The following is a 21,544-nucleotide window of genomic DNA, read 5'->3' on the forward strand; positions in this document are numbered from 1 at the left end:
TTTCCTGCCCGGCTTTAGGATAAGCCATTTCTCCAAGGAGCTCTGGTTCCTGTCAACCTACATAAACCTAGGAGGCAATAATCAAGCAAAAAAAACATTTATTTGGGATCAAAGAATTGCAATTTGAGGCACACAGATTCTGGTAACAACCCAGTGCCCTACTAGGGAGTAAAAGTCAGGGACTTTTAAAGGCAAAGAAAGGAGGTTTGCATTACAGACTCAACTGGAGTTGGAGGCAGAAGCAAGTTTTGGCTGAACATGAATGAGTGCTAAGGCTGCCACGGGAGGGAGGTAAAAGTCCACTACTGTGACCAGTTGTAGGTGTCTTTGGAATATTTGTGGTTTGGCCCAGTTCAAAAGTTCTGGCCCCACCTGGTGAGGACGTGCATAAGGTCCACCTCCTAATGGCCTTCTGGCTCCATTTTAAAACACTTTGACGTTAGTAACTCCATTTTATTTCACATTTCACACTTCTTTCATTGTTGAACAGTATTAGAAACCAAGAGCTGGGCATAGGGATTGCTCATTTTTCATGGGATTGCTTCTATGTCCTCTCAGCAGACAGAGTTAGAAAATGTATTTGTGTATACTAACCCAGGTATATATACAAATGTATAATTATTTACATATGTGTGTGTATTAAGCTAACTATGAGTTCATATTGATTTCTCTGACTCTAATCCAGTAACAAATACTTCATTCTCCCTTCTGTGATATTGTGATTTATAAGAAATATATATTTGGTCTTACACCAAATTCCTGGCACAGAGCTCCTAAAACCCTTGAAATTTCCTACGTGATGAGAGTGATAAAGGGGTCTTTTGTTACGTTAAGGAAATGACTTTTGGAAAGCGCCTAAAGATGGGATCTGGTAGCCAGTGGAGCCAACCATGTGATTAGAGGTTGAAACTTTGTCCCCCTTTTGCTCTCGTTTGCCACTGTCCCTCCTCTGGGGAGGGGCTGGAGATTGAGTTAATCATGCCTATGTAATGAAGCCTCCATAAAAACCCAAAAGGAGGGGGTTCAGAGAACTTCTAGGTTAGGGAACGAGAATGCTTCCATGTGCCACTGTGCTGGACCCCAAACTCCATGAGAACAGATACTCTTTTGGAATCTTCCCCTCCATATCTCTTCATTTGGCTGTTCTTAAATATCCTTTAATATCCTTCATAATAAATCGGTAATTAGTAAGTAAACAGGTTTCCTTAGTTCTATGAGCCATTCTAGCAAATTAATCAAACCTGAAGAAGGGATTGTGAGACCATAACCAGTTGGTCAGAAGCACAGGTAACAACCTGAGCTTCCACTTGGTTAGAAGCACAGGTAACAATCTGGGCTTGCAATTGGCATCTAAAGTTGTGGAAGGTGGGCCATCTTATAGGACTGAGCCCTCAGCCTGTGAAATCTGATGCTATCTCCAGGAAAATGGTGTTGGAGCTGGTTGAATTGTAGGACATCCAGCTGGTGTCCAAAAATTGCTGGGTGATGTATGGAAAACTCCATACATGTATTGTAATTTGTGACTATAACGTCTTACCTCCGCTCCTTGGATGGTCTGGAACCTCCCACTCCAAGACTGAGGAACCAGTCTTTCATTGTCTTTCATCCATTTATTTATTTGTTTAATACCAGTATATACATGGTTTCAGAATTGTTAACCCATACACATTTGTCTTTATTTATTTAAAATTTATTTGTTGGCTGCTTTGGTTCTTCATTGCTTCATGCAGGCTTTCTCTAGTTGCAGAGAGCAGGGGCTACTCTTGGTTGCGGTGGGTGGGCTTCTCATTGCAGAGGCTTCTCTCGTTGTGGAGCACAGGCTCTAGGCACACAGGCTTCAGTAGTTGTGGCTCGTGGACTCTAGAATGCAGGCTCAGTAGTTGTGGTGCACGGGCTTAGTTGCTCCGAGGCACGTGGGATCTTCCCAGACCAGGGCTCGAACCCGTGTCCCCTGCATTGGCAGGCGGATTCTTAACCACTGCGCCATCAGGGAAGCCCTGCACTTGTCTTTAGACTTACAGTTTCTACTCATTCCCAAAGTTACTTAGGTCAGCTTCTTTCTCCCCTGATACTCTTCAGTGAGGTTTATCATACATTTAAAAAAAATTAGCACCACCTTTTAATTTATTAACTAATTAATTTTTGGCTACATTGGATCTTCTTTGCTGCACACAGGCTTTCTCTAGTTGTGGAGAGTGGGGGCTACTCTTCTTGTGGTGTGTGGGCTTCTCATTGCAGTGGCTTCTTTTGTTGTGGAGCAAGGGTTCTAGGGAGGCTTGCTGCGCGTGGGCTTCAGTAGTTGTGGCTTGTGAGCTCTAGAGCGCAGGCTCAGTAGTTGTGGCACACCAGCTTAGTTGTGCTGCCGCACGTGGGATCTTCCCGGACCAGGGGTCGAATCCGTGTCCCCTGCATTGGCAGGCGGATTCTTAACCATGGCGCCACCAGGGAAGTCCCAGTCATACATTTTTAGTACAATTGGATTATTTTGTCATTGAATTTCATCCTGGGATCCCTCAGGATCAACTTCCAAATTGATTTTTTTTATGTGTAAACATTAAGGTTCACTACTTGTGCTGTGATGTTCTATGGATTTGGACAAATGCATAGTGTTATGTATCCACTACCATAGTAACATACAAAATAGTTTCACCACTCTAAAAAATTCCCTGTGCTTCACATGTTCAACTCTCCCAAATCCCTAAGCCTCTGACAATCAATGAACTGTTTAATGTCTTTATAGTTTGCCTTTTTCAGAATGTCCTATAAATATATGTATGTATATAGCCATTTCAGACTGGCACCCTTATAAGAAGAGACAGGAGAACTTGCTTAAGCTCTTTCTGCTCTCCGCCATGTGAAGATGAAACAAGATGACCATCTGCAAGCCAGGAAGTGAGCAGTAGACACTAAATCTGCCTATGCTTTGATCTTGACCTGCTGGCTAGCCTCCAGAACTGTGAGAAAGAAGTGTTTGTTATTTAAGGTACCCAGTCTATCCTAATTTAAAAAAAAAAAAATCGAGCAGATGTTTTGTTTTATTTTAAAAAATATTTTATTTATTTATTTATTTATTTGTTTATTTGGCTGCACCAGGTCAAATCTTAGTTGCAGCATGTGGGATCTAGTTCCCTGACCAGGGATCAAACCTGGGCCCCCTACATTGGGTGTGCAGAGTCTTAGCCACTGGACCACCAGGAAGTCCCTATCCTAATTTGTTATAGCAGCCCAAACTAAGATAGTGGTAATATCTCATTGTTGTTTTTATTTGCAATTCCCTAATGACAAATGGTGTTTAGAATATCTTCATGTGCTTATTTGCCACCCGTATATCTTCTTCAGTGAGGTGTATGCTCAAAGCTTTTGCCCATTTTTCAAATGTATTATTTTCTTATTGTTGAGTTCTAAGATTTTTTAAAAATATATTCTGGATACAAATCTTTTATTAGATATGTATTTGCAAATATTTTCTTCTAGTCTGTGCCTTGTCTTTTCATTCTCTTGGTGTATTTCACACAACAAGGTCTGACTTTTTTTTAATAAGGTCTGACTTACGGACTTTTTCTTTCATGGATCATGCTTTTGTTGTTGTACCTAAAAACTCATCAACCATCCCAAGCTCACACAGATTTTCTCATTTTTTTTCTAAAAGTTTTATAGTTTTGTGTTATATATTTAGGGCTATGATCCAGTTTGAGTTTATTTCTGTGTAAGGTGTAAGGTCTGTATCAAGGTTTTGTGTTATTTTGCTTTTTATTCTTTTTGCATATGGACATCCAATCGTCTTGCACCATTTGTTGAAAAGATTATCCTTTCTCCATTGAATTTCCTTTGCTCCTTTGTCAAAGATTAGTTGACTATATTTGTGTGGGTCTATTGCTGGGCTCTCTCCTTGTTTCCGCTGATATTTTATCTATTCTTTTACTGATACCATGCTGTTTTGATTGCTGTAACATTATAGAAAGTCTTGAAATCAGTAATTTGAATTCTCCAAATATTATCTTTTTATATAACTCCATACTTTTAGTTGGAACATATATATTTCTTGAAAAAAATCATACTTGTCCTTTAAGATTCAGTTCAAACATAAGGTCTAGAAACCATTTATCCATCATTTGAATTCTTATTGCATCCTGTACTTACCTTGGATTTTGTACTTATTGCTATATGAATATAATCTCCTTCTATAATTTCTATACCCCAAAACTACCAGTGTTGTCAAAGTCAATAATCAAGAAATAGCTGCTGTTCTCAATGGGACAAACTGATATCTGAATTGTGTATGTAAACATTCTCACTCAATGGTTGGCTATACTATATACTCAAATCTTCAAAGGAGATTGTTTTTTTGAAAGGAGATTTTTATACTAGTGTCTCTATGTGTTCATTTTTCATACGCTTAAGCACTTGATATTTGCAAGGAACTAGGTAAGATGTTGCTGATGAAATGGTAAGTAAGAGTCCTGATCAAGCCAATCTTGTCAGATTAATTTTGTACTTAACATATTGTGTTAAAATGGTCATTTTTCAGTTCTTGGCTGTGAACTCATTGAGGGTAGTAACTGGTTTTTTGTGTGTGATTTTACTTATTAGTTAATTAATGTGTCTCATGCATAATAATGCCTGGTTGGGATTTCCCTGCTGGTCCAGTGGTTAAGACTCTGTGCTTCGAATGCAGGGGGGCTTGGATTTGATCCCTGGTTGAGGAACTAAGATCCAACATGCCAGGCCATGCAGCACAGCCAAAAAAAAAAAAAAAAAGCCCTGGTCCATGTGTATAATAAGTATTTGGTGAATAAGTTATGAAGGACTTTTGTTTCAATTAAATGTGACTAAGAGAATGTATTAACATTTTTAAAGTAATACCTAAAGACAGGTGGTACCAGAAGCTTAATTGTTTCATTAAAGTAAGAGAAAAATGCAGCTATCTTAGATTAAAAAAAATACAATCACTGCAGGATACGGTTTCATTTTTCCACTGAGCTGCCTGAAACTGCAGATTCTTTTTCTTGAATCCAATCAAGTACATCATGAGCACTGTAATAAAAGCAATGTATTCCTAAGTGATAGATTGGTCAAATGTACTAAGAACTTTATTAATTAACTTTCTTAAAGTTGTGAACTAGCACAGGATGGTGGTTCAGTCTTCAACCAACAATCCTAGTGAACTAGAAATCCAAGAGAGGTATGGATTCCAGGAATTTAAAACATTTTAAAGGCTCTTGACCATGATGGAGTAACTGATAATTAGACTAGTTTCCTTGCCAAAAACAATCGTAAAACTAGGCAAAGTATATGAGGCAATGGTTTTCAAACTTTGGACAATAGGACTATGATCATTGATAAAAGAGAAAGACTTGAAGTAAGCCCATGATAGTCTCTGCTTTCTGCCTGGGGCTACATTTTGGAGTGTGGTTTGGAGAGGTATAGCTCAAGTAAACTCAGAGTCTCACTGAATGGAGTAGGCTAAGAATAGAGTCTGGGGATGCTAAGTGCCTGGAATTTGTGGGATAGGGTCAAGAGAATAGTTTTCTGCAAAGAAGGAGACCTAGAACTGTGCATAGGGATCTTTTTACATTTTTAATTAATAGTAAGCTGTGCATGTACAGGGAGACTCCGCAAAGCCCAGCAGAGAACAGCTGGTGGAGAGCTATGACCTGAACAGAGATTCTAGAAATGATGGGAGAAAGGAAATTCCAAACATTCAGAGTAGACAGACACTTCTGAACACCCTAGTAGTCAGCTGACATCCTAATAAAGCCACATCTTTAGAATAGGGTTATGCTAGCAAAGGCTACTCTAGATCTAAGGGAAGAAAGTTTTAAAACAGATCTTAAAGGGATCACATTGATCTGCCAGTAAATTAACTGGCTGCTATAAAAAAATTAATACTCTTGGGGACTTCCCTGGTGGTGCAGTGGTTAAGAATCTGCCTGCCAATGCAGGGGACAGAGGATCGATCCCTGGGCTAGGAAGAGCCCACATTCCGTGGAGCAACTAAGCCCGTGCGCCACAACTACTGAGCCTGCACTCTAGAGCCTGTGAGCCACAACTACTGAAGGCCATGCTCCGCAACAGAAGCCACCTCAATGAGAAACCTGTGCACCACAATGAAGAGCAGCCCCCGCTCACCACAACTAGAGAAAGCCCGTGCACAGCAATGAAGACCCAATGAAGCCACAAACAAACAAACAAATAAATCTTAAAAACAATCAATACTCTTTAAAGGAAGATAACAAAATCTAAACTCTCAACAACATAGCTTCCACAATGTACAACATACAATAGAAAATGACTAGTCATTTTAAAAAGCAGGAAAATGTGATCCATAAGCAGGAAAAAAAACAACCAATGTAAACAGAACTTGAGATTACCCAGATGTTGGAATTAGGTGGTAGTATGAATATGTTTATTGACAATGAAAAATATGGCCATAATGAGTAAATGGACAGGAGCTTCAACAGAAAAATGGAAAGGATAAAATAGAATTGGGAATGAGAGTTTTATAACTGAAAAAACAAACAAAAATTTCACTGAATGAGTGTAAGAACAGATGGGAGGCATCAGAAGAAATGGTCAGTTATCTTCATGACAGATCAGTAATAATTATCCAATCTTAAGTACAAAAAGGAAAAAGATTGAAAAAAGAAAGATATTTATGGGACAATATTAAGTGGCCTACTGTATGTGTAAATAGAGTCCTAGAATGAGAGGATTGATAGAATGTGGTAGAACAAAAACTATGACCAAAATCCCCCAAATCTGAAAAATAGAAAATCCTGTAATCAAATAGAGAAAAACAATACATAACATATTGGGAAACAAAAATATGAATAATACTGACTTAGAAACAATAAAAGCCAAAAGACAATGGAATAACATCTTTAAAGTACTAAAGAAAAAAAATGTGAATTCAGAATTCTATCCCCAGAGAAAAATATCTTTTTAAAATGAAGATGAAATGAAGATATTTTCAGATAAATGAAGATTTAGATCATAACCAGTAGAACCGTAGTAAACGAAACGCTAAAGGGAGTTCTTCAGGTTGAAAGGAATTGACATTGGATGAAACAGGAAGGAAATACCAACAGGTAGGAAAGAAGAGCATCAGAAATGGAAAATATGTGGGTAATTGTAAAATATGTTTTCTTTTCTAAATGTTATTAAAATATATGACTGCTTAAAGCAAAATAATGTAACATGGTATGGTGGGTTTTATAAGGCATATAGTTGAAATAACAATCATAAGACAAAGAATAAGGAGTGCAGGGACATCCCTGGTGGTCCAGTGATTGAGACTCCACACTCCCCCTAGGAGGCATGGGTTTGATCCCTGGTTGGGGAACTAAGATCATCATGCCCCGTAGTGTGGCAAAAAAAAAAAAAAAAAAAGAATGAGGAGTGCAAATGAAATGATATCGTTACAGGTTCTTATATTTTACATGAAGTGGTATAATATTAATTCTAGTGTAGACTATATTAAAGATGCATATTTTTTAAAAATTTTATTTATTTATTTATTATTTTTTGGGGGGTACACCAAGTTCAGTCATCTGTTTTTATACATATATCCCCGTATTCCCTCCCTTCCTTGACTCCCCCCACCTCGAGTCCCCCCCACCCTCCCCGCCCCAGTCCTCTAAGGCATTAAAGATGCATATTTAATCCCTAGAGCAACCTCTAATAAGATGCATAGAGGTATACCTGAAAAGCCAACAGAATTCAAATATATCAGAAAAAAATTAATCAACCCTCCAAAAAACCAGGGTAGGAGAAATAGTTAATTTTTTAAAATGTGGCAAATAGAAATCAACAAAATAGTAAACATAAATCCAACCAAATTAATAATTACATCAATATAAATTGATTAAATGTTTCTTTGAAAAGCCCCAAGATTGCCACACTGGATAAAAAATGTGAAACCTGAACTACATGCTATCTACCAGAAATGTTTATCAAATGTAATCACAGACGGGTTCAAGGGGAAAAGGTGGAACAAGATATACTGTGTGCACACAGCACAAGTAAACTAGAGTGACTATACGAATATGAGATAAAACAGATGTCAAGACAAGAGACACAGAGAAATGTTTCATAATAGAAGGGTCAATTCACTGGGGAGATAATCATGAATGTGTATATACTATAATAACAGCTTCAAAATATATGAAGCAAAAACTGAATGAACTAAAGGTAGAAACAGACAAATCCACAATCGCAGTTTTCATGTATTTCCTACTTCATATATATTCTACTGCTCGAAAAATGAGATTTAAGATTAGCCCAGACATTTTCAGATAATTTCTAAAGTTTTTTGAGAGAAGAAAAATTCTTCCATCCATGAACTAATACATAAAAAATTTAAGATGGGGAGGATGCTGCAGTGTGGTCCCTGGCAGGCTTATCTGGTTTCTTTCCTGAATGAACTCAGGACGGGACAAATTCAATTATTACTCACCTGAGAGACTTCTGAAGACACCCTCCCTAATGTTTACTTTTCAATCCTCCTCATCAGGAAAACAATAATAAATGTATGTACTTAACAGAGCTTGAAAATGCTTGAAGCAAAACCTGGTAGTACTAAAAGGAAAATAGAAATAGATACACTTATCTCAGTAATTACTGGAACTAGGTTTTTAAAAAAAAATCGGTAAGGATAAGTAACATCTGAATGACAATATCAACCACCTTAAACTAGTAGACTTTTATATACGTTCACAAGCGCAGGAGAAAGAGAGGCAAAAAACCCAAAGAGAGGAGGAAGGGAGGGAGGGAGGCAGGGAGGGAGGGAGGGAGGGAGAGAGAGAGCGCGAACAATCTCTGTGTGTCCAGGTTCTGCTAGGGTTTGGAGGATATTGAGACTTGATGTATACCCACGTCCTGCTTGGATATATATAATGAGCACCTGCCGTGTGCCTAGTACATCTATTAGGCGCCTGCTGGTGCCAAGACTTCTCTCTAAGCCCTGACAGGGGTTCCTCAGCGACGAAGCAAATCCAAGCTGGCAGCGTGCGCCTCGTTCAGCCCTGGGCAACCTCGAAGCCCCTCCCCCGCCAGCCTGTTTCCTAGCCCGGAGGTCCACCGCGCGCTCCCGCACCGAGGGCTCGCGCCCGCGCTTGCGTATTCCGCGCAGCCCTTTGGGGCGAGGACCAGGCGCTCTCTACCGGGACTACATTTCCCGCAAGCCTCTGCACCTAGTTTCTTTCCGGCTTCCTTGCTGGTGTCGGCTCGGAGAGGTGAGTTGGTCTCCTGCATTGAGGAAATGGGCGCGGGGGCGGCTCGGGGGCAGCGCGGGCCTCTGTGTGCACCCGGCTGCAGTGACGCTGTAGTTTGTGATGCTGACTGGACACTAGGTGCCCTGATGCGTCCTTTGTCCTCCTACTTAAGGGCCGCACAGATGCAGCGGCCCAGAATGGCTCCGCGCTAGATTTATGAACCCCACAGTGAAGGCCCGTAACAAAAAGACGCAGAACCACAGCTCTCAGAACCACAGCTTAACCAGAGCTCCCTCCCAAGGCAGCTCTTAAGAGCTCGGAGACAGATTCCAGCCCTGGTCTTTGTACTCTGGGCATTCTCACCCGGAAGGGTCAGCTTCTCCCAGGCTCCCTCTTACTTCCATCGGGTTCTGTGTGTGGTGAATGGTGGAAGCAAGTGTGGTAGCGGGGGTGTGTCCTTAGTTTGGCCAGGTTAAGCTCCGAAAAAGACTCAGTGCGTCCAGATTCCATCTCCTTGTCCCAACCTGCTGATCTTTAGGAATGGAGACAGAAAGGGGAAAATAATTATATATATGAAGTTATATGTGTGTGTATACACACACACACACATAATTACATATATATTTGTTTCCTCTTCCATGAAATGTAATTTTTATTTTTTTCTAGACTTGGGGACGTTTGCTTCTCCTTGTGAAAGAGTGAAAAATCGGGTCGGACTGAAAAGAGAAAAAGCAGCCCTGCCATTAATCTGGTTGGAGGAGAAAAAGATAAAGCCAGCTGCAGAGTTAATAGAAAACATTATTTGTGCCCAGGTCAAGCAGCAGTTGTAAAACGCCATAAAGACTCCCTTTTTGAGAGCTTATGGCTTTCTTACCAGTGTTACTCCAGAACCGCCTTGCTATTTTTATTTTGTTACTGGGGATAGCCAGTTGCTAAATTACCCTCACTTCACTGGTAGCACTCAATCTCCAATTAATCCCTGCCTCTCCTATTCTCACCTCAGAAACTGCAGTCAGTGAAGAATGGTTCTGCACTTCCTCAGAATCCTTCAATTGGAACTCAACTCTTTACAAAAGAGCTTTCCTTATCCCTCTCCTCCATCACATTCCTGTGGAATTTCCTCCATCTCTTGAGTCAATAAATGTTATTTTGTTGGACTACACAGGCTTGTTCCAGGTAGTCTTTAGCTGTTTAGGCTTTAACACCTGAAATATCCTATCCGTTGGCCTGGTACTTTGTTCTTCCTTCGAGGGTTAGAGCCCCCTGCCCCCACCCGGTATCCTCTCCTCTCCAGTGGCTATTCAGATGAACATTTGGCAGTCTTTTAATTCTGCCTGTGAGTTGCTGCTTTCTAATAATTTGAGTGGTCTGCGTGTAAGTCTCATGCAGGGAGGCTAACTGCAGAGCTTTATTTTAGGCTGTGATTTATTGTGATTTATTTATTACAGTTTAGTCTGAATTATACACTAGGTGTCTTTGATCTTTTCCAGTGCCCTGAGGTCAAAAGCAGGGAAAGGTAGGAGATGGTTTGATTGCTGACAGGGTCTTGTGCTTTTGAGGCTTTTAGGAGTGGTAAGGTGATAAATTTTTGACAGAGAACTCTGTGTTAACAAGAGAAGGGATTATTAGTGGGAGAGAAGGGAAACATTAGTAGAAATTTGAAAAGGGCTATGAAGTTTTTGACAACATAAGTTTGTTTCAGGTCACATATTTATGTGGTCTTATGACCAGCAGTTCAGTATAGTGGCAATAGTATGGGTTATGGAGCTGAATTATTAGGATTCTAATCCTAATCCTTCACCCTTAGAGCTGGGTGAAGTTGGGGCAATTGAATTCCTCTCTTTGTGCCACAATTCCTTCATCTGTAAAAGGAGGATAATAATAGAACCTACCATATAGGATTGCTAAGAAGAGATGAATTAATATATGTGAAGTCCTCAGATAATGCTTGACACATAAGTGCTCTGTAGATTTAGTTGTTATTATGAAAGTGTAATTCTATGTTTTTCCTCATCACCCAGATCCAGAAATCATGAGGATTTTTCCATGTATGCTTCATCCATCCACATACCCTCCTTTAGGAATTGCCTATCAATCTGAAGCTTTGAAATTTATTAGTTAGCTTTATAAGAAAGAATGGGGCTGAGAAGCTCAGATTGTTTGTGGAAGAAAAAAGGAAGTGCAGAGAGAATTTTCTTTAATAATTGTGGGAAGAAGTATGTAGTATTCTTCATCTTCAGTGATATAGCTGATGTTTATTAAGTGTTTATTTGCTACTTTAGTGTGTTACTATATATAGTGTCTTATTTAATACTCAGTGCTTTGGGATAGAATCTATAGTTATCACCATTGCCTACATTATATAAGAGGAATCTAAGGCTGAAAAGTTAAGTAACATGTCACAGGTAACACACTTAATAACTGTCAGAGCTGAGATTGATATCCTGGAAGTTTGACAGCAAAGCCTATGTTAGTAATTACAACAGTATACCAAATCTCGTCATCATGTATACTTAAACAAATCCTTCCCGCCTTACTCATTAATCCATCATAAGGGGGGAGATATTAATCTGACTCTGACTACAGCAAGCACTGTCAAGTTATGTCCAGTGTCAAGTTATGAGGTCTCTGGAAAAGGGGGATTTCATACAGTAAGATTTATGCCTTACGATTTTTATTTTAATGATGTTACACGCAAAGTTAGACAAATAGGACAAGAAGATCTAACAGCAGTTGGAGGGCTTCATAGGCATCTTAGCCCAAAGGATTGGTTCAGAAGCAAAATAAACCCATTTGTCAGGATGCTGTGAAAGGAAGCAGCTGTGAGACTGCCATCAATGCCTAAAACATATCAGTCAGAAACTTTTTGTTGTCCTTTTCTAGGTTGTACTCTAACATAGATGGGTAAATTAAATCATGAATTAGATGCTGAACTAAGAAGAAAAGTCACTCAGGAAAAACAACAGCTATTTTTAGAGTATCCTGAACTTTTTTCTCAGTTCAGCAGAAGACTGAAGGAAAAGTCGAATTGGAAAGTCTTTCCCTTCTTTGGAGTATTTGTGTACTTTAGAGTCACACTGTTTAATATGGTGGTGAATGTTGTGAACTACCACTGTAAACATTTTAACTGGTCCTTCTAGGCATACATGTGATTTTTTTTTTTTTTTTGTCAAAATACTTTAAGGCCACACATGCTGGGGGTTTTTGTATTTAACATACTGGCTTTACGCATTTCATCAAAATTAGAGCAACATCATCACTTTTACTCTTTGCGTGGTTTTCAATGGTATAGATGTACTACAGTTTATTTAATCATTCCCCAGTTTGATTCTTTTCAGCTTTTATTCATTATAAACCATATCTGTAAACATATCTTTGCAAACATCTCTATGTACATGTGCAAATAGTTCCTTTAGTCCCAGAAGTGGAGTTTCTGGTTTACAGTGATACAGAGTTTAAATGTTGTTTCACACAATTCTAGATTTGGACCAACCTACCATCCTGTAACATTGGTAATACAACGTATCATCGGTCCTTATATCTCTCAATCTCGTCACTGTAAAAAGGTATTTTTTGGTGGCTTTAACATGTTTCATTAATTAGTGAGGTCTAGTATCTTTTGAAAGGCTCTATCTATTTCTTAGCAAATTACCCTTGCTCAGATTTCTCTCAGTGAACTAGAAATTCTACCCTTCAAAGGCAAAAACCAAAGTTGAAAGATGGCTTTTTAGTTTGAGAAATGTGGACTCAAAACAAAGCTCTGCCACTTAATGACTGTGAATCTGGGCAAATGATTTGACTCCTGAGCATTAGTTTTCTGAACTGTTGCAAAGAGAGGGGAACCACTTTGCAGAACGATGCTGAGTGATTTACCTAAAGCAGCCACCACATGAACGTGCTCAGTGAATGTTTGTTGTTGACTAACTGCAGTGATCATGAATCCTCTACTGAAAGAGAGGGGGTGGAAAAGGACATCATGGCATGAGAGGTTCTGATTGGGAAACAGTAGTGAGTTGTTCTGGCTGGGGAAAGGCCAGTGCAGCTTTACAGTCGTAGGAGCTGCCAGGCCCAATCTGTGTGATTTTCAGTCTTTGTGTTTAGGAAGTTCAGGCAGGATCCTGGGGCTCATAGGAGGCTCAGTATGGATGGTGTGGCCCTTTCTTAGCCCTGAAAAATTATACTGCAAAGGGGAAGAGCTGCTCAGGACAAGTCTGAGGAATCCAGTGTCAGGACCAGATCCACACTGCCAGACGGGGAAACTGGACAGAAGTCCTCCTGCTGAAGTGTCTGAGTTCTACACAAGATCAGCATTGTTTAGCTGAGTTTCATCAGGGTTTGGATTTCTTCAGACTCCCTATATTCTCCTCCGGTTGGGTATGAGAGCAGTGTGGGTATAGTAGTGAGGAGTAGTTTGGAAGCAGGAATGGAAGAGAAAAAAGGCTTATACTAACATAAGTCATTTGGGGAGCTCCGAGGCACATCCAGTTTCATGGCTGCTTTTTCTTCTTCCAGATCTGGCTTGTCTGGGCTCTGTAGTTCTCCAACAGAGAAATCTTGAAAAGGATTGACCAGTTCTTGCAGTTCGAAACAATGGCCCACGTAAGTTGACGTTTCTTCTTCCTTTTTGAAATATTGCCAATTTCTAGGCCATGTGTACATACTCATTCCTTATTGTGAAACTTCCTATTTAACAGAACTCCATCCAGGAACCCACTCTAGGTCCTCTCATTCCTGTGAGGGTTGGGGACAAATAGTCCGGTATCCCTTATGTGCCCCCTTCCCTTTTTTCCATTAATGTGGACGATCTCCTGTTTACAAAATCTGTCAAGAGCCATCAGGGAGCAGAAGTGAAATGCCTTGAGAAGAATGCAAGTATTCTCTGCAGAATGTACCCCCGTTAACATTTTTGATTTTAGGCTTTTGATTTTAATACCTAAACTTCAGAGAAAGCATATTTCTCTGAATACAGTGATTTTTGGTTGAGTTTTATATGGGAAAAATTTACATCCCCAAAACACAATTTGACATTTTAAAAAGTCTTTTTTTAAAACTTTGTTTCGATGTATAACATACATAGAGAATAATGTGCAAATCAGACATGTGTACCTGAATGAATTTTGATAAATTGAGTATATCTATGCTATCAGCACTCAGGTCAAGAAAGAGAACATTACTAGCATTCAGATGCCCCCCTTTCAGTCTTTTTCTACCCACCCAGTCCAAGTGTATCCAAATGTAATCCTGACTTTGAACACCATACAATAATTTTGCCTATTTTTAGAACTTTAAGTAAAGTTGTATAGTTCAATGTAACTTTTTTTTAAACAAAAAACAACGTGCAGGAAGTCTTGTTATATTCCAAATACAATTGCTGGACAGTTAGAACCATCTGCAGATGTTTTGAAATGCGTGCAAATATCATTAAAGGGGATGTGTATAACTGGGGCTGCTGGTGATAAGGGAGGCATCAGAGCATCATAAAGAGTGTGGGCCATTCCTGCCATCATGTTCTTGTTGGAAATGCATTTTCATAGTGCACTTCACATGTAGCCCCTGTTTTTGTCATTTTGTGAAATGAGTTCCTAAAAAGTTGGAAAAGTATTGAAGAAAATTGTGGAGAAAGAAACAAAGCAAGTGAGAAAAAATTTTTGGTAAAAGAGACAATGAAAATACTAAAGCCAGAGATCATGTGTGCAGTGACCCATGTGTACTGTAATTCTGACCTGGGGGATATGTGAAGGTAGTTGGAGGGTTGGAATTGGTGTATATTGCAGTATAATTCTTTGCTTGAAAATGGTGGGAAAATAGGCACCCACCCAAAATGGTGGGAAAATAATGTAGTGTTAGAATGTCTTGATTTTCAAGAATGGATTATTGATATTAAGTGGGAGATCCCTGTGTTGAACTTTCCTTGAAGATCTTGTGGTTTGATGAAAGAGAGAATTTGGTCTTATTTGACTGCTTGTAGGGAGAACTCCTACAGACTTCTCCACAAACTTGAATTTTTTAAGTACGTAAGATGAGATTTAGCATTGGCTGGTCTTAGTCCCTGTTTGCATTGAGATCTTATGGTATGTAAGGCTTTTAGAATTGGGTGGAGTAGGTAGGGATGTGATTGGGGCCTTGTATTGTGAGGCGTAAAATTTCATATGCTGCCTTGATATCTTATCAGGGTTCCAAGGACCTAACCAAGAGCCCCCCTGCTCTCCCCAGATGTGGCCCCCTTCCAATGGAAAAGACCCTACCTGGCTAGTTTCCCTATCAGTCAGACCAGCTAAACCAGCCTCCTAGTCCTCAACCTAATAGGTTTCATCTTCTTTGCCAGCCTACAGAATTATTCAAACAAGCCAATTACATCCTCCTGCATTGGCTAGGGAACCCCTCATCCTCTTTTTACTATAAAGCCTGCCTCCCACAGATCCTGCTTGTTCACCCTATTCCTGAGTGCAACCCCTGTGTGGCCCTGCATGACGTGTGGTGTCTTCCTCTCCCGGGCTGTGAGTATATGTGACTAATAAACTGCTGTCAATCTCATCTGTCAGGTATCGGATATTCAGTCATCTCATACCATTTAGAGTGAGGGATCCCTCCCTCGCTAATGGGGTGAGTAGGAGGTGATCAGAATAGGGCAGCAAATAGAGAGATCAAGAATCATCTCCAGGAAACCCTGAGAGAAGAATACAAGGAGCAGAGTCCATGGTATAGTTTTATAAGATGCGCTGGTTTAGAGCAGGGTTTCTCAACCCTGGAACTACGGTTGACCTCTGAACAACGCGGGAATTGGGGGTGCTGACCCCCTGTGCAGCTGAAAATCTGGCTCTCTGTATGTGCCGTTCCTCCATATCTGGAATTCCTCATTATTTGCAGTTTTGCATCTGCAGATTCAGCCAACCCAGAACTGTGTAATATTGTAGTATTTACCATTGAAAAAAATACATGTATAACTGGTACCACGCAGTTCAAATCTGTGTTGTTCAAGTTTCAACTGTATTAATATTTTGAGCCAGAGAATCTTTTATTGTGGGGGATTGTCCACTGCATTGTAGGGTGTCTGACAGTATCCCTGGCCTCCACCAGTTAGATGCTTCTAACACCCGCACCACCTCTCCCCAGTTGTGCCAACCAAAATTGTCTCCAGACATGGCCAGATGTCTTCTGGGAAGTAAAATCACTCCTCATTGAAAACCACTGGTCCAGGGTGATGCCTTTACCATTCGGTATCCTCTAACTCAGAAATGAGAAAACGTGTTCAGTGATGGATGATGGGTGATAAAGAGTAAGAAGATCATTCATAGGCATGAGTGGTAGATAATGTAGAATATGAGAGTTGAGGAGGATTTTTGACATTGTATTGAATTCAGACATCTAAAGAGAGAGAGAAAAAAGATTGGGTTTAATACATTTGAAATATGGACTGCCATATAGCAAATTTTTAGAGATTTACTAAAGAATTGGTCATAACAGGGAAAATGCTTATAATAAAATATGACTTTGTGATGAACTTGAGTCTGCTTTCCTAGATATTTTGTAGTACATTTGGGAGAAATTTTTATTGGTGTTTTTTCATGCTCAGTAAAGGGGAAAGAAGGTAGAAGACCTCATACTTTCTAATAAATTGTGGTGGAGACACAGCTTGCAGAAGGCTTGTGTGCACTGTTTCATTTAATTGGGACTTCTTTTGGTTATTTTACTCCTTTCAAGATATTTTGGGGAAAAAATTTAATTTTATCTGCAGTCACAGGACTGTTCAAGGCATGTAGCACCCAGTGATACAGATTTTCCTGCTGTTCCTCACACGTCATAAATTTGCTTGCTGTATGTGTTCTGTCCCTCTCTGCAATGCAGTCATTGATCGCCTCTCTTTCCATTTAAAAAATATTTCATTTATTTTCACAAGTAATACATGAATTTTATTTTTTCAGGGTTCAGTGACATTCAGAGATGTGGCCATAGACTTCTCACAGGAAGAATGGGAATTTCTGGACTCAGCTCAGAGGGACTTATATAGGGATGTGATGTGGGAGAATTATAGCAACTTCATCTCACTAGGTAAGGCTATTTATCCCAAATTATACTGGCTTTCTCTTCTGTCAATTTCAGGACTATGTTTTGAGAAACTAGATAAAATTTTTCTCTCTGTCCCAAAGAAATGCTTCAAGCTTTGTTAGGTTGAAAATAGGCCCCATCACTCTTAGGCTCAGCAGGCTACGTCCTTCAGACTTTCTTCAGGCTGTGTTATTTCCTTGTTTCTTCAGTACCCAAGGGGCTGGGTTTGAATTCTGGGTTATTTACAGCAGAAGCATTGTCCAAGAAACCAGATTTCACGTTGTATTTGAGCCCAGAATTGATGTAGATGCTTAATCCCCTTTTCTAATCCACTGCAAAGAGAATATCTAGACACAGGGATTCTGAGTCTTTTTAAAAATCAGAGAAGCCATAGAACTTATATGGTATGAGATCAATCCACAAAGTTCATCTAAAACTCAAGCAAATGCATTCTGTTTCCTGTAACAGACATATTTAGTTCTACTTGCTTTGTGGTTGAAACTTAAAATCCAAGAACTTTGCACTTAACATTAAATGAATATCCTAGTAAGGATCTGAGGATGTCTAAGGAAGCCTCTTATTCTCCTTTCAGCAAATTGATAACAATAAAAATTAATAGCTAATATACACATATTATGTGTCTATATACATAAAACTGCATATATTTGTACTTAGGTACTATTCTGAGCATTGTACATTATTAATTAGTCCTCACAACTCTATGAGAAATATACTATTATTATCCTTATTTCAGATGAGAAAATTTAGGCACAAAAGGTTAATAATTTGCAGAGGTAACGTAGCAGCAAAGGCAGAATATGAACCCATGCAGTCTGGATCCATATTCTGTGTTCTCAACTATTACACAAGACTGCCTCTCAACAGAACTTGTATGAGTTTAAATTGTTTTAAAGCCTGTTCTTAACCATCTGGTATCTATTCCTTGTGGTCCTGAGGTTACCCTAGTATGAGTGTTCTTCAACTCCCTAGCATTTCTTTGCTCTTAGGCTTTATAAAGTACCATTTTGATCTATAGTTTATTATAAATTTAACCAAATCTGAACCTAAGGACTTTGGGGCTTATAATTTCATATCACATTATCTTTAAAGCAGGACCTTCCATTTCTCAACCAGATGTGATTACCTTATTGGATGAAGGGAAGGAGCCCTGGATGATTGTAAGGGAAGAGACAAGAAGACATCACCCTGGTGAGTGAGGGCTGAGCAGACATGGGGAAGTCATTACTGTAGGTAATAGCCAAGTATGTGAGGGTAGAGCCATATCTTTGAGATGTTACAGATCTCTCTTCAAAAGCCCATAGCCTGTGGAGAAAAGGCCTGAGACCTAGGAAGCAAATTAAAATCTTTCAAGCCTGAGCTAGCAAAGGAACTTCCTACTGGCCTTGATTACAATGCTCTGTTTCTCGTCTCATATTTCTCTCACTTCAAAGAGAGAAACTGTTCTCAGTAGAAGGAAAAAAATGATAATTAATATGAGTTAAAATCAGCAAAATAGAAAAAGAAAAGAGCTAGAGAAAATTAATAAAGCTTAGAGTTGATTTCTCAAAAAGATCAACGAAATCGGTAAACACCAGATTGACTTTTCAAGAAAAAAAGAGACAACATAAATTCCTAATACCAGAATGAGAGGTTTTCACTTCACGTTATAGCCATTAAAAGAACAATAAGAGGATACCATGAATAACTTTATGCCAGTAAATTTGACAACTTAAATGAAATGGAAAAATTCCTTGAAAAAGACCACTTACCAGACCTGACACAAGAGAAAAAAGAAAATATGAATAATCTCATAGCTCCTAAAGTAATTGAATTCATTATCAGAAGTTTTTCCAGAAAGAAAATGCCGGGCCAAGATGGTTTCACTGGTGAATTCTATTAAATATTTAAGGTGGTAATAGTACAGTAAAACACAAATTCCTTCAGGAAAAGAAAAGAACTCCTTCCAACTCATTTTATGAGACTGCTATAACTCTTACACTATGTTCGTGAAGGATATGTCTATAATTTTTTTCCCTTTGGTAATTTCCATCCTTCATGAATATAGATGTAAAATGCTTAACAAAATATCAGGAAATTAAATCCAGCAATATATAAAAATGATGACCAAGTAGAGTTTATCCCAGGAAATCAAGCTTGGTTTAACATTAAAAAATTAATCAGTGTAATTTACCATATTGACAGAAATGTGAGAAACCATGTGATCATCTCCATAGATGTAAAAATAGCATGTGACAAAATTCAGCATCCATTCATGATTAAAAAAAAACTCTCAGGAAACTAGAAATTGAGGGGCGCTTCCTCAACCTGATAAAGGGCATCTGCTGAAAAAATATTACATCATAAACTTCATCATACTTGATTTAAGAGTTTCCCCCTAAGATTGTGAACAAGGCAAGGATGCCCAATCTCCCCATATCTACTTAACATTGTATTGAAGGTCCTAGCATTGTAATCAGGCAGGAAAAAGAGATAAGAGATATAAAGATCAGAAAGGAAGAAGTAAAACTATTTGGAGATGATGTAATTATATACTTAGAAAATCCTAAGGAATCAAAACAACAGCTACTCAAAGCAGTAAGTGAGGATCACAGTAAGATCACAGGATACCAAGTTAAGCTACAAAAATCAATTGTGTTTTTATATACTGAGTGAAAAAAATTGGATAATTAAAGTTATCAATTAAGAAATTTTAAAGTAAATTAGCTCAATTTATGATAGTGTCAAAAAACAAAATACTAAAGAATAAATTTGACAAAATGTACAAAACCTCTATAAAGAAACTGTGAAACATTGCTAAGAGAAATAAAAGAAGCCCTGATGAATAGAGAGGTACCATTTTGGGGATAGGGACACAGTATGTAAAAATGTCAATTTTTTGCATTCAACTGCCGAGACCAGCTCGGCGACTCGAGGTGAGTGACGGGTGCCGCAAGCTTGAAGAAGACACAGACACAGACTGAAGAGAAAAGTGGGACCGGGGGGCTCAAGACCTCCGGGATCAAGAGCCCTGCTGACTCATCCCAGGTTGCTTTTATTGAGTTCGTGGGCTAACATTCTCAGGTTACACTCATAAACAATCAAAGGCCTCACATGACTGAGGCAATTATCTTTGTTTACTTCCTGGGTCTGAGTTGAGCAGGTGTGGATTTGAGCTGGGTGTGGAGAGCAAAACAGCCCTGGGGGCAGGAGACCTCTCTCAGATATTGGGGGTCTGTGCCCCACCCGTGTTGGCCCCTCTGCGACTGTGCCTGTCTTAGGTTGTTCCTCCCTTGAGGAATCTTACCGGTCTCTGGCTAACCAGTCATCCTCCAGGGCCAAACACGGTGATATAAGGAAGGTTCTATGCACCACCCCTGTTGGCCCCTCTGCGGCTGTTCCTGTCTTAGGTTGTTCCTCCTCTGAGGAATCTTACCCGTCTTTGGCTAACCAGCCATCCCTCAGGACCAAACAGGGTGATATTAGTCTCCACGCCCCGCACCCTCAGCTCCTCCACTGCTCAAGTAGGACATTCTGAATCCCATCGCTCGGCCCACATACTTCAACATTTTCAATGTTTCAAAAAGGTTCCAGAATGTCTTCCCACATTCAACACAATTCCAGTCATAATCCTAGGAACTTTTTTTTTTGGTGGACATTAACAAGCTGATTCTAAAATTTATATGGACAAACAGTGGACTTAGCATGTCTAAAACAATCTTAAAAAAGGAATAGCATGTTATAGAACTTAGACTACATGACTTCAAGATACTTCAAGATATATTATAAAATTATAACAATCAAGACACTATGGTATCGGCTAAGGATCAACAAATAGAACAGAGACCCTAGGTATAGACCTCACATGCACTTAAAGGCTCATTTATTTATTGACAAAGACATCAAAGCATTCCAATGGAGAAAGGAAAGTCTTTTCAACAAATGGTGCTGGAATAACTGGAAAAAAAATCTCAACCTCTGCCTCATACCAAGGTTAATTTGAGTTGGATTTTAGACCTAAAAATAAAAACTAAATGTTAAAAAATATAAAAAGCAAAATATAAAAGCTAAATATAAAAAATAAAATTAAAAATTAAAAACTAAATATATATTATATATATAAAAATATAAAAGAAAAATATAAAGCTTTTAGAGGAAAACATAGAGTAATGACTTGGTAGTAGGCAAAAGTTTCTTAGGAGAAAGCAATAACCATAAAAATTAAAAATTGGTAAATCACAATTTATCCAAATTGAAAACTTCATCTCATCAAAATATACCAGTAAAAA

The 21,544-nt window shown here is 39.0% G+C and overlaps 1 protein-coding gene across 12 annotated transcripts in view; it reads left to right on the top strand.

Moving 5' to 3' along the window:
- The first annotated feature begins 9,209 nt into the window (after window positions 1-9,209).
- The window catches only part of LOC130838808 (zinc finger protein 14 homolog), a 71,833-nt gene continuing 59,498 nt past the window's right edge, over window positions 9,210-21,544 (top strand). The window contains exons 1-5 of one of the 12 annotated variants that reach the window (XM_057712413.1): window positions 9,215-9,233; window positions 13,725-13,811; window positions 15,631-15,709; window positions 17,135-17,261; window positions 18,369-18,467. In XM_057712413.1, the coding sequence (XP_057568396.1) occupies window positions 15,680-15,709; window positions 17,135-17,261; window positions 18,369-18,467 (256 nt within the window). In that variant the 5' untranslated portion in view covers window positions 9,215-9,233; window positions 13,725-13,811; window positions 15,631-15,679. Of the gene's footprint in view, window positions 9,234-9,382; window positions 9,620-9,942; window positions 10,025-12,655; window positions 12,779-13,724; window positions 13,812-15,616; window positions 15,710-17,134; window positions 17,262-18,368; window positions 18,468-21,544 lie in introns of those variants that run through there. The other 11 variants (XM_057712418.1, XM_057712410.1, XM_057712419.1 and 8 more) reach the window with 11 other exon arrangements.

The sequence above is a fragment of the Hippopotamus amphibius genome, chromosome 16, assembly GCF_030028045.1.
Source record: "Hippopotamus amphibius kiboko isolate mHipAmp2 chromosome 16, mHipAmp2.hap2, whole genome shotgun sequence".
Classification (NCBI taxonomy): Eukaryota; Metazoa; Chordata; class Mammalia; order Artiodactyla; family Hippopotamidae; genus Hippopotamus; species Hippopotamus amphibius.